Source organism: Anabrus simplex, chromosome 4 (assembly GCF_040414725.1).
Source record: "Anabrus simplex isolate iqAnaSimp1 chromosome 4, ASM4041472v1, whole genome shotgun sequence".
Lineage (NCBI taxonomy): Eukaryota > Metazoa > Arthropoda > Insecta > Orthoptera > Tettigoniidae > Anabrus > Anabrus simplex.
The window spans coordinates 48,053,964-48,068,438 of NC_090268.1; the positions used below are offsets into that span (position 1 = coordinate 48,053,964).

The window sequence follows — 14,475 nt, forward strand, 5'->3', positions numbered from 1 at the left end:
GTGCTGATAGCCACGGTAATTATTTGTCGGATTATGTTTCAGATTTCCTTTAAAGAACAAGGAATTAACGGAACATTTTGTTGTGATGACGAAAAGAGATAAATGGTATCCCACGCAATACAGTCGCTAATGCTCTGTACATTTCGAAGGTAAGTACATGCATGAAACAAATGACCAGTGGCGATTACTGGCAAATGCTGTTCCAACCCTATTTAATTTTCCTTCACATTTACAAACAAAGAAAATGGAGCGCCCGCCGCCAAGGAGACGTAACCATGAAAAGTCACCTATTTCAGTCAAACGTATACCAAGCATGGTAAATACAGTATTTTACTGTTATTTGTGAAATCTATGCGGCCTTTATTGAAGATTTCAGATGCATTGGTATTTAAAGCTAGCCTACACTTCAAAATGGAGAACTTTCAAGGTTACCTTTCAGCTAGTAACCCCAAAATTATATTGTAATGGGAAAAATTGGTATGTCCCCTATATTATAGGCCTAATAAAGAATAACATTCAACAGTTATAGTGGTACAGTACTCATGGGCCGCCTCGGTGGTGTAGTGGTTAGCGGGAGTAGCTGCCACCCCCGGAAGACCGTTTCGATTCCCGGCTATACCACGAAATCTGAAAAGTGTTACGAGGGCTGGAACGGGGTCCACTCAGCCTCGGGAGGTCAAGTGAGTAGAGGTGAGTTCGATTCCCGCCTCAGCCCAACTCGAAGGGGTTTTCCGTGGTTTCCCAATTGTCCTTCAGGAAATGCCGCGATGGTACATAACTTAAGGCCATGGCCGCTTTCTTCTCTCTTCCTTCTCTATCCCTTCCGATCTTCCCATCCCCCCACAATGCCCCTGTTCAGCATAGAAGGTGCGGCCGCCTAGGGGAGGTGCTAGTCCTTCTCCCCAGTCGTATCCCCGGACCCAAAGTCTCACGCTCCAGGACACCGCCCTTGAGGCGGTAGAGGTGGGATCCCTCGCGGATAATGATAATTAGAATGAGGATGAAGCCTATTGTAGGTCACTACCTTGTTAAGGATTTCTGTCATTAATATTTATGTCCAGAGTAACGCTTTTGTACCGTTTTCTAGGCCTATTCGTATGTCACTCTGAGACGATTTCGAACTATCCTACAATCAGCTGATCGTGATGTTGACCTCGTGCCGCAACATGATGAAGTGGCGGTATTCGCAGTCTATGATTTTTAACATACATACATCATGATTATAGAACGTTACGCCTTTCAGCGTACAGTCTTGCTTTAAGATTTGAGCTGACGGTCTTTAATTCTGCCCCTGTGATTCTAAAATTCGTATTTTCAACACGCCCCGTTACTTGTGTGACCACAGGAAACATGGCGGACTTTCGTTCAATTAGCTTCACACAGGTAGCACTTTCGCCTCTCTGTGTTATCCTAGTTCGTTGGATGGTTATTGTTGGAACAAGTTGGGAAACCCACGTTCTTTGAGAAATAACTACCGTATTCCTATTGTCGAAAGAACTTCTGTACGACGACGGCCTAAGTTTGGAATAACTCTCTGTAATACAAATAATACTGTGTTGTGTGCTGTAGCTTTATCAGTATGTACAATTTCCTTTAAGCTACTAAATTAAAAAACAATCATTGGCCCTCACCAGTCACGAGCCCGTCCCGCGTGGTCTGCGGCGTCCTTATCGCCGCCACTGTTCAAACTCTCCTTGTTAATTTGGAAACTAGCGGGAAGAAACGAACAGTAAGAGCAATAATCGATACTGGTTCACAATGATCATACATTTTGAAAAGAACAGCTCAAGAGATTGTTTATCAACCATTAATAACGGAAGATAAAGCATCGATATTACTACATTCACTTGGCCAGTCTGGTGGACGACTTTACCTGTAGGTTTTTGTATTGGATCAGCCAATGGTATGTGGACCTAGTCCATGTGCTTTTGTGAAGGAGCTAAGAAAATAAGGTCTTCAAATTTCAGATGTCGTAGTTGTACATTCTCCATATTGATTGGCAGATGCGTTGAGCAAACTTTAAACTGGTGTTCTTAAGGAACTAAATTGTCGGCTCACAGCAATAAAGCCATTTTATTTTTTATTTTCTTTTAAACATTTTTATTGACAATCAATATCTTACACAGATATACAGAGGTAGTAAAAGATACAGTGTGAATCCCACATATGGTAAACTTGTGTGTAGTCTTCGAAAATACAATAGCTAGATTATGCACATCATGGCATCTAGTGAATATCATTTACTCCTTATCATTTTGGTGATATTGTACTACAGTAATTTTATGAAAAGTTTTTCTTCATTTGGTGTAAGAACCAGGAAGCTGGAAAGAAGGAACATGGGTTAATGAGAAGGTTGGTTTATAAGTAGAGAGGAATAGTGTGCTAGTTGATTTAAATATTATAATGGAAAGTTATAAGTTCATTTACTTTGAAATAATTGTTAACGAGCCATGTGAATAGCCTTTTCTTCAGGGTATTCTGATTGCCAGTGATCACGTCCACAGGTAATGCATTGTGTATCCATGGGCGTAGACATCTTAGATTTCTTTCTCCAAGTAAAATGTTACGGCGTGGAATACTTAATCCAGTTCTATCTTGCAGCCTAGTGCAAATTTTGACTTGTGTTCTTTGCCGAAGAGCTTTAAATTTTTATGCATTTATACTGTCACTGATTGCAAAAATAGCTGCCGTATGTTACGTACCATGCTTTGCTGGAAGAGTTCATATGTTGAAAACATTAGTGGTTTTTGTACATGACTTTCCGTATGTAGGTCTGGCATGTATATTTTACCTGAACCGTGTGTGAATCAAGTATTCCGCCCCAACCGTTAATTCCATATAGCAGTTGTGATTGAACGAGGTCAAAGTATACAGACTTCAAGGCTTTTGTTGAAATAACATTTCTAATTCTGTAAAATATATAAATAAGTTTCTGAAGTTTAGTGATGAAATTTGATGCATTCAACTTCCATTTCAGGTAACTACCTAAAATTATCCCTAGGTATGAAACATTTATTGATTTCTGTAAAGTTTAACAGTTGCAGCTATCAGTATTTTTGCAACTAGGTGTGTGGAGTCTTAGTGTAGGGTGTCTGAGTGTTGCGTTGTTTTATTATTCGAGAAGCAGGGGAATTTTGTTTTATTTTCATTTAAGGTAAGTAGGTGGTTGTTTAGCCTTTTCTGAACTATTACTACAGCTTCTTGAGCTCTGTGGAAGGCGTACTCCCAAGTTTCAGCCGTGACAGTGACAGTGTCATGAGCATATGAGTTAATTTTTGCATTACAGTTTAGCTCACACAAATCATTGATACATAACAGAAAAACAATTGGTCCAAACACTGTTCCTTGGCGTACTCCGATTTTTTACTTGAGCACTTTTACTTAGGGTGTCCTTGAGTCTTACCTTTTGTATTCTATTAGAAAGAAAGCTTTTAATTAGATTTTGAGGAATTCCTCAGATGCCCACTTTTCAAGATTTCTAAAGAGTATATTGTGGTCTACGGTATAATATGCCTTTGTTAAATCCAAAAATATAGAAGTAGTCCTTTTGGAGCTATCAATGGTTTTATACAAATATACACTTAAGGAGGATATTGCATCTTGAGTGCTAATTTTTGGTCTAAAACCAAACTGATTTGGAGACAATATGACATTTTTGTGTAGGCTGATGATGACATGGACATATGTCGAAACCGGTCCCATAACATATTAAATATGATGTTACATTTATTCGTGCAACAATATTATTGTATTAAATAGGTGGAACATCTTTCTCTCTTTTTAGCTTTGTGACAATATGTTATACTTATTCAGGTAATTAAGTAGTCTGGTTTTAATTTATTTCTCTGGTAATTTTGAAAGGTGGGTTGTGAGAGAAACTGGGCGATCATTGTTTAACTCTCTTATCGCCTGATTCATGGATTGGGTCTATGATAGCAATTTTGAATGGGTCTGCAAATTGTCCTTCCATTAGTGAAAGATTAAAAATATATTGCAGAGGTTGTAGAATATGTGAAGTAATTGCTTTAATTGTTTAACTTGAGATATTGTCATAGCCATTGGCTGAGTTATCTTCTAGTGCAGCTATGCGATGCATTATTTCTGTTTCTGTTATGGAAAGAAAAGAGATTGATTGTGGTTGAGATATTGCATGAATGTCATATGTACATGTGTCGTTAGGTTCTTTGCTGGTATTCATTATTTTTTCAGCAAATTCAAAACCTATACCACTGAAATTATCTATTATTTTGTCTGCAATGAAAGTTGGTTGGGTTGTTCCTTGTGAGTCTGTAGGATTTATGCTGTCTATATCTTAATTTCTTTTCTCCTTTCTACATGTTATATCATTTATGTTTTCCACGGGATTTTAGAATTGTATGAGCTCGACATAATTTCATTAGAATATTCATTCAATCATTCATTCATTTATTTCAATTAATTCCAACGAGCCTGCAGGCTCATACAAGGAATTGTACAGGACATTACATACTGGCGGGCATTTACACATCAAAATGTAGTTTGTGAATATAAGATTATTAGTAAATGGTTGAGCATATAAACACATACAATACATAAAATATGTACAGCGTCAATAGTTGACCAAGAGAAAGAGAATTTGGATATGACATGCATAGTTTTCGCCAATCATAAAAAGAAGTGGCACTTGAGTTATTTCTTGCCTTACACGTAGATTCTGATGATGGTGGTCTGGATTTTGCGTTTTCCCAACACTTTAAGGAAGAACACTCTACGCATTGGATGCTGACGAAAAATAAATAGTGAAGATCATACAATCGGAGACATTTGATTCAGGCACAAATACAATCCCAAAGACCCTGTAATTTGAAAGACTGTAATGGGATTATCAAGCTCCCGTCTGGACTAACAAGACGTCAAGGCGAAGAGAATATTCGGCTTCCTATGCTCCTTCGAAATAACCACAGGATGACTGATTTAATAATACTTGATCTGCACTTGAATTCAAACCATGACGGAGTTCATATCGTACTCACGACCATGCGAAAGAAGTTCGGATTCCCCAAGGAAGAACGACAATACGGGTTTTACTTTCAAAATGTGTTAGGTGCAAACGTGGAGTATTTGAAAATAGCTGACAAGTTTTGAAGCGTGATTATGAATGGGAGTCATAATTATATTTTTCAGGAGCCTACAATGAGGGAGTAATGGTTGGGACCACAGGGCCAGCTGAGTCTGGAATTCCTTACACTTAGTTGTGTCAGAACCCTCGCTGACATATTTTTAATGTGTCCATGGGTCAAATCATGTTCTCTCACGAACTCGACGGCTTTCCGTTGTTTTTGAGATGTATAGAGGCTTTCATTTTCTCGTCGTTCTTGGCTCTTCCATTTCCTTAAAACACATTTTCATTCTTTGGAGAAAAAGAACACTTTCTCGTATGATATGTTAAGTGTAAAGTGGGGTTGATAATTTTTTCGTCATACTGATCCTACTCCATGCAAGTCCGAGAATTATTCTGTTACATAAAATCAACAGAGAATACGTTATAAAGTGTAGAAGACACGGCAGACTAACTGAATTAACGATAAAACATTTCCTACTTCTTTCGGAAGATCGAAACTTGACGAAGAAAATTTTGGGAGGGAGTAGGCTGTATTATTTATAAGGGATATATTCGCAAAGGTATTAATAAATTATTTAGGGTCTCACATTTTTAATTTAATCTTAGAACAGCACATTGCTCATGGAAACACAAAACAGGACAATTATATCTTATCCTATATACAGTTTCAGAGGTAAGTGGACATTTGCTTCTTTTGAGTTCGATTTGGAACCGTTAAGCTATTTTCGATAGATGTTATGTAGCTTTGTGTGTATTAATGGAATTTGTCTCCACACCTTCCACGGCCTATCTACAGTAAAGGAAATTTGTTCTCAGACCTAATTTTTCTGTGAGCAATATCTTTTCATCAAAACATCGTAGCCAGTACAAGCCACATACAATAATATTATTACTTTATATTTGGTCAATTAATTTCTTCAAGTCATCCTCCCAGCCCAATTGAGAAGCAAGGTATAGACAAACACTGTCACATTCCCCTAATAATTCTACGTCACGATGGTTATCATCTGCATCGAAGTCTATTCCACTGTCAACTCTTTCACGATTCACAAACAAACGTGGACACTCTTCGCGCACTTGGTGGACCAATGATGCAAATGGCTCCACTGATAAGGAGGAGCCCAAAATTATTAAGAGATCACACTTAGAAAAGTCACTGAGGATGTTTTCAAAAAATATATCTGGCAAACTCTCTCCGAAAAATATTATATCTGGTTTCACTGTACCGTTACAACGAGTACACGTTGGTATTATATCGGAAAAAATTTGCTCTTTTATCCATTCGAGAGAATATTCTTTCCCACAGCAAAGGCAATGTGACGTGAAAATTGTTCCATGTGCTTCGATAATCTTATTAGGAGGCAGACCTGCGACTCTCTCAAGACCATCGATATTTTGAGTATAATGCCTCAGCAATATTCCCTTCTGATGAAGGAGTTTGATGAAATAATGGGACACAGTTGGCTTGAAAGTCCCGGGCAATAACTGCTTGACAAGATCAAAAAATGGTTGCGGATTTTTACGAAAAAATTCAATTTCGAAAATACACTGAGGGTATGGTAAATTATATTTCTCGAGATTGTAGTATATGCCTGATCCCGGAGATCTAAAATCAGGAATACCGCAGGAAGTAGATATACCTGCTCCTGCCATAATTAGAATATGCTTGTATTTTCCTTCCTTGAAATTTGTTATTAACACCTTTGTATTGATTTTTCTGGTCTCTTCTGTACTACAGGCAACAGTATTACCTATTTCTTTCGAAGTAACTGAAGAGTCACTTTTGGTTTCATCGGAACTTTCTGATGACTTGCTGATAATATCATTTTTCACTGCTGAAGCCATTTTAAATACACGTGTTTCAGAGGAAAATTTCGCTAGCGGTATCTTCGATTTTATACAAAATATCTAGGAGATGGACAAAAAATTTATATCCCGTAAGATAGTATTTTAACTTACTGTTTCTATGGTTTCAAATGTTTGTAACAATTTAAAATCAATTTCCAAGTGTTCTAAATGATTATTAATCAATTAAGTAACATTGGTGTTAAAAATATGGCAATAGTACTAATGTTCAGATAGAGGAGGCGAATAATACTAACGAAGTATTAAAATGACACTATGATAACAATGATGTTTCTAATAAGATAAAAAAGTTGAAAATTAGAAAAGAAGCTGGAATTGATAAGATTTCTGGGGATATACTAAAGGCAATATGTTGGGCTATGGTACCATACCTGAAGTACTTATTTGTTTATTGTTTATATTAAGGGTCTATACCAAATGAATGGAGAGTTGCTATAGTAGCCCCTGTGTATAAATGTAAGGGTGATGGACATAAAGCTGAAAATTATCGGCCAGTCAGGATGACATGCACTACATGCAAGCTTTAGGAAAGCATTCTTTCTGATTATGTTAGACATGTTTGCAAAATTAATAACTGGTTATATAGATGGTAGTTCAGGTTTAGAAATGCTCACTCTACTGAAACTCAATTTGCAGGATTCCAGCAGGATATAGCAGATATCTTGGATTCAAGAGGTCAAATAGACTGTATCACGATTAAACTATCTGAGGCATTGATAGTGTAGTTCATAGGAGACTACTAGCTAACATGAGTGCAATTAGACAAGACAAAACAGTGCCCGAATGGGTGGCTATATTTCTAGAAAATAGATCTCTGAGAATAAAGTACTGACCGTGTAATAATTAAGCGGGGGGGGGGGAATTTCTCAAGGCAGTATTTTTTGACATCTATATTTTCTTAAAAATAATTCATTCATTCATTTCAATTAATTCCAACGAGCCTGCAGGCTCATACATGGGAATTGTACAGGACATTACATACTGGCGGGCACTTACACATCAAAATATAGTTTGTGTATATAAGATAATTAGTAAATGGTTGAACATATAAATACATACAATATATAAAGTATGTACATCATCAATATGAGGATTACAGAGAATTATTTCTGACTGTATCTACATTTACATAACATGAATGTTCCAAAGGTACAAGAATGGATTATGGAGTATTTTCATTTACATAAGAGTTGCTGAAGTACAAGAATAGATTTCAGATTATTTACAATTACATAACACAAAAGTTGCAGACGTACAGGAATTGATTACAGAGTATTTACAGTATATATACATAACACAGAGTTGCAGGCGTACAAGAACAGGTTACAGAGTATTTACATTTACATAACATGAAAGTTGTAGAGGTACAAGAATAGTTCCGGACAGTTTGCAAGATTGTTTGGGAGAATGCCTTAAATGACAACCGTTATTTTGATTTAAACAGCACTGTACATTTCCCAAAAATAAAATTGACTCTTTGTTTGAATTTTTCCAAAGTTGGTGCTGTTTTTATCTCCACAGGGATGTTATTAAATAACTGGATCGCAGAGAACTTCAAGCTGTTTATACCATATTTATAAGAGCAAACATTGTATAAGGCAAAGTCATTTGCATGCCTAGTACTATATGGATGGTTGTCAGAATTCAGAGTATATGTAGTGTTGTGTTGTATAAATTTATGTTTTATTTTATACCTGAGTACAGCTGTATTGATTTCTGCACTCATTCTTAGGGGTGGTATTTTAGCACTTAGGTATATATATTTTATTGGTGTTAAGTAGGGAAGATTAAGTATATTTCTAACAGCTCTATTTTGTACTACCATTAGCTCGTTCAAGTCGGACTTCTTACAGCGCATCCAGATTACATTCAAATATTGTAGGTGACTATGAATTAACGAGTAGTAGATCTGTTTTAGAAGATGTTGTGGGATAAGATAACTAAGTTTATTTAAAATTCCTGCAACAGGTGTGATCTTTTTAGTAATGTAATCAACATGGTCTGTCCAGTTCAAGTTCCTATCAATCACCAACCCAAGATATTTGACAGTTCTAACCAGTTTTATTTCAGTATTCTGCATATATATTTTACTGTGTGGGATTTCATTCTGACCTTGTTTTGTCATTATCATATAATTAGTCTTTTGCACATTAATAGTTAATTTATTTGCTTGAAACCAAAAGCACAGAGTATTGAGGTCTTCCTGCATATCCTTAACAATGGAGTCTATATTACTACCAGTATAGAACAAGTTTGTGTCGTCGGCATACAGTGTGATACGTCCTTTCAAGCGGCAAGTTGCAATGTCGTTGATGTAGACTAGAAAGAGTATCGGCTCTAATGCCGACCCCTGTGGAACGCCATGGGTTACCCTAATTGCTGAGCTCCTATAGTTATTCAGCATCTCAGACAGATAATTATCAAACCACTTCAATGCAACACCGCGAACTCCTGCTCTCTCTAATTTAGCTAACAGTCTTTCATGGTCCACTGTATCAAAGGCCTTCTTTAGATCTATAAACAACCCACCAGCAAAACTATTAAAATCTATTGACTCTTGCAGCATATTAATGAGATCTACGGTTGCTATTTCAGTGTTAGCGTTCTCACGAAAGCCATATTGTGCATGTAAAAGAAATTATTTTTGTTTAAAAAAGTGAGAAGTCTCTTTTAACAATAGTTTCTAATATTTTGGAGATTATGGAAAGAATACAGATAGGCCTATAGTTACTAGGATTCCTCCCGTCCCCACCCTTGAAGACAGGAACTACTTTAGCTACTTTTAGCTCACTAGGTAATGTACCAGATGACAAGATTCATTAATGATATCTGTTAGCATCCCACTTAAAGAATCCTAGAATTCTTTTAGAAAGTTGGAATTTATACCGTCGTGCCCACAGCTACTCTTGTTTTTCAGATTTGATATTGTAGATCTTACTTCTGTTTCATCAGTTGGATATAGGTAAAATGAGTTCAAGTAACTAGGAACCGCAAGTGTTTCAGTGCTCTGGGGAGGGTTTGCTGAAGCCAGGATTTTAGCAATATTTGTAAAATATATTTTAATGATTCACATATTTCCTGACTGTCTGTAATTATCTTGTTATCTATTTCTAGAGATGTACAATTATCGCCTTTTGTTGTTTTTCTGTTATGTATGATTTCATTGATTATTTTCCACGTTTCCTTTGGGTTCATGATTGAATTCTAAATTTTTCAGAGTAATATTTGTTTTTTAAGCTCCTTTTTAGATTTGTCACATTGTTTCTACACCTGCGATATTCCTGATTGAGATTGATGTTATTCTTTAGGGGGGGAGTTTTAAGTTTTGCAAGTAAAATGTCACGTCGCTTAATTTGGCTGAGAAGTTCAGAAGATATCCATGGCAAGCTACCAGTTCTTTGTGTTCGATGACTTTGTGCTTTCTGTTTTTGTGTACCAAGCGTTAGCTGGTCAATAAAGGAATTATACATTATGTCAATTCTACTAGTAGTGTTGTTTATGACTTTTGTGTTATGTTCAGTGATATTTCTACTTTCAGGTCTATCATTATTTTGGTCTACATTAGTTGCTTTCAGCCTTTTCAGTTCAAGCGATTGTGATGGAGATTTAGAATTTGGCAAAAGAATATCAAATATTAATATATTATGGTCACTTATATAGCTACCAACATTTGATAAATAATAATATATTCCAGAATTATTTATAGACACATGATCTGTTAAAGTGCTTGTAGTATCTCGTGTTGGATATACATTATTGCTTGCTTGAAATCATAGCAAGAAAGCAGGTTCATGTATTTTCTTTTTAGTTGGTCACTAGTTAAGATATCAATATTCGTGTCACCCAAAAATAGACATAAATTGTTAGTTGTTTTACTTAGAAAATTTTCGAGGGATGCTAGAAATGGTATGGAATTATTCCTATTTGGGTTATATGCCGCAATTAAATCAATACTTTTATATTTACTACTACTAAATTTAACCCTATAAATTTTAACCCATATCAAGCTATGATCAAGTTCACAATTAATTTTCACATTTGCTTTCCAACAGTGCGAAATATAAATACCTAAACCACCTTCAGCTTTGCCGTCTCTGTGTGAAAAGATGCTTCTATAATTTGGTATATTATAGTATTTCGCCTCCTCACTTTTTACCCAAGTTTCTGTCACAACCAATATATCTACCTGGCCTATAATGTGCAACAGAATTTCTATTTCCTCAAGTTTGTTTCGGATACTCCTGCTGTTTAGGTACAAGCACCTAACCGCACTGTAAGATTTTGACGGGCCAGTAGAGCTGTTTCCGTCCAGGTGAGAAGCAACTGTATATGAACTGATGTTCTGTAAAACAAAACCATTTATGGAATCGTATTGTATTTCATAACAGCCTAATGGAAACATGGAATATTTGTTGTAACACTTAGGTACTGCCATTAACGAGTGTTGGTATGATATCTTGGCTGTGCCGTTACACTTGTGTCTTCGCTCTGCAACTTTCTAATTTCATCAATGCTCCTAATTCGCACTGATCGATGGTTTTCAGTCCTTCTTACGTAGATTTTGCAGTCCCTTGTCCAAATATATTTATATCCATGTTGCCGTAGATCCCTAGCCATCTTGTGGAGATATTTATTCCCCGATGTTAGATGTTCGTTGATATATACAGCTCGGTTAGCTGCTTGGATACCTAAATCTTTTGAGCTTAGTGTTGATTTATTCTTCCTTGCTGCGAGCAGCTGATCCTTTTTTAACCGGCTGCAAAATTTTACAAGGAGACGAGGAGGGAGTTCCTGCTTCTTTTGGGGTAGACGGTGACACGCATCAATATCACTGTCGGTCACTTCGACACCGAGCGCATTGCCAAGTGGTTTCATAACTGCGACTGTATTCTCGTCACCAAGCTGAGGCAGTCCATGAATTTCTACGTTGTTCCTCCGGACGTACTGTTGGAGGTCTTGATTTTCCTCTCTAAGCTTAGAGACTTCTTCGTCTGCTATTGTCTTTTCCATTTCGAGGACAGCAACCTTAGGCTCCAATGCCGCTACTTCTGCCATAGCGTTTTTAAAGTCATCAGTTATTTTGTGCAGCTGACGCTTAATGTCGTCAAAACTCTCAGCACAGAAGGTCACCGACTTTCTAATTTCCGCTTGTTCAGCTTCGATTCCTTCTAGTTTACACAACCTTTTGTGGATGTCCCTAACTACTGATTCCATATCCCCAAGCTTATGGTCACTCGGCCCTGCAGCCAGATCACCATTCACACTATCACACTTGCCGCAGTACCACTTCTTTTATTTGTCCTCAATTAGTGTCTTGAATTCCGTTTATTTAATTTAACACACGCTCTGTGATGTTTTCTATGACACTTACCGTCACAGATCAGGTTGTGAGTTTCACAAATAGGAAATGTCGTCTCAGTTTTAATTACTGCGTTGATGGGTTGAATGTTCCTTTTGGGTGATCATTGAAAGTACGAGTACCTAGGTGTTAATATAAGAAGGGATCTTCTTTGGGAGAGTCACATAAATGGAATTGTAAATAAAGGGTACATATCTCTACACATGATTCTACGGGTATTTAGGGGTTGTATTAGGGATCTAAAGGATAGGGGATAATAGTCTCTGGTAAAATCCCTAGTGGAGTATGGTTCCACTGTATGAGACACTCACCAAAATTACTTGATTAAAGAACTGAAACATTCAAAAAATGCAAATCGATTTGTTCTGGGTGATTTCCGACAAAAGAGTAGCACTACAAAAATGTTGCAAAGTTCGGGCTGGGAAAACTTGGGAGAAATGAGCTGAGCTGCTCGACTAAGTGGTATGTTCCGAGCTGTCAGTGGAGAGATGGCGTGGAATGACATTAATAGACGAATATATTTGAGTGGTGTATTTAAAAGAAGGAAAGATCACACTATGAAGATAAAGTTGGAATTCAAGAGTACAAATTGGGGCAAATATTTGCTTATGGAAGGGGAGTTATGGATTGAAATAACTTACCACGGGAGATGTTCAATATATTTCCAATTTACTTGCAATCATTTAAGAAGAGGTTAGTAAAACAACAGATAGGGTATCTGTCACCTGGGCGACTGCCTTAAATGCAGATCAGTAGTGGTTGGTTGACAGACGAAGTAGGCAGAGAAAGTAAGTCTATCTACCTGCGTACAGTATCCTATTATATTAAAGAAATACGAGCTGGACGATGTGGAATTAAGGGGTTGCATTATCTCTGCGAGAGGGAGAGTCCCTAAGAAGACGATAGAGCTGATGACGACCTTCAACATCAGTTCCAAGGAGTTAATCGACTGGGAGGGGTGGGGGTGAAGCGCTCAGGGGTTCTTTTTGATACCAAGACCTACTTATATTCGCCAGACTGAGGCATAATTTACTTTTTTGAATGACTTTTTCTGTATTTTTTGTTTTAGCAGCCTCCAGGTGGAGGAAGATTTTGAAAATAGAAATATGATTGATAAATTCGTCAGTCACGAGCGAGACATCGGGAAGTGCAGACGTGTGAGAAAGACGAGGTGCGCAATATGGGAATAACGCTACAGCAATACAGGATGAGAATTGGTAGATGGCATGGTGCAAGAGCGAGTTGGAAGGAAATGGACCTGAGAGAGGGAGAGAAATTAGTGGTTATAGAGGACAGTTGGAGATTATGTTGCGTGCGGCGGTGATTGCGACAATGCTGGTGGTAGGAGGTATAGAAGTGAACCCGGGGCCAAACCAGGGACCGCTCGGATGGGAGGAACTTGAAGAGAGCAAGAGAGTTGTGAAGGAAGCGAGTAAAGGAGATGAAATAAAGGAAATGATGCAGGAACACCAGGCAAACCAAACGCAGGAGATGAAGGACTTGAATTTTTTTATAAAATAATAAATGGACGGGCTAAATGGTAAGGTAGTGGAGATAGAAGATGAGTTGGGGAGCTTGAAAAAGAAGGTGGTGGTACTGGAAGAGGAATTGACAGCAATGAAGAGAGAAGTGGGATTAGCGAGGAACGAATCAGCAAGAAAAAATGTGTTTGTGTATGGTGTACCTGAGGAAGGAACAGAATCAAAAGTGGAATTAGTATTGAAAGTGGTGGACATAGTTTCGAACAAAATGAAGATAAACTTTTCTGAAGTTGATATAGATGATATATATAGAGTAGGAAGAATCAAGGGTCATAGGCCGGTGAAGTTAAGGCTAATTTCAACCCTGATGGCAGATATAATTCTTAGGAATGCTGGAAATCTAAAAGGATCGAACATTTATTTGAAAGCTGAGACAGAGAAAGAAGACAGGATGCGGTTGGATGTCTATAAGCGGCATATTTGGCGGGCTAGAGCTCAGGGATTGCGAACCAAGATTGTGGGGAGGTGTCTGGTAATTTCAGGCAGAAATTGGTCGCGATCGTGGACTCAGGAGGAACTGCTGAGGATGGAGAAATGTGAGGAGGAAATGAGTTGCAGAAATCGAGAGCAGGGCGACATCAGTATTGAGAAGGAAGAGAGAAGACGGG

General features: G+C 37.5%; 1 protein-coding gene across 1 annotated transcript; it reads right to left on the reverse strand.

Annotated features, from left to right (window-relative positions):
- Positions 1-5,995: 5,995 nt before the first annotated feature.
- Positions 5,996-6,946, reverse strand: LOC136872150 (NAD-dependent protein deacetylase sirtuin-2-like). The gene has a single exon (XM_068227346.1). It carries the CDS (start codon positions 6,944-6,946, stop codon positions 5,996-5,998), a length of 951 nt encoding a protein of 316 aa, XP_068083447.1.
- Between the last annotated feature and the right edge of the window lie 7,529 nt (positions 6,947-14,475).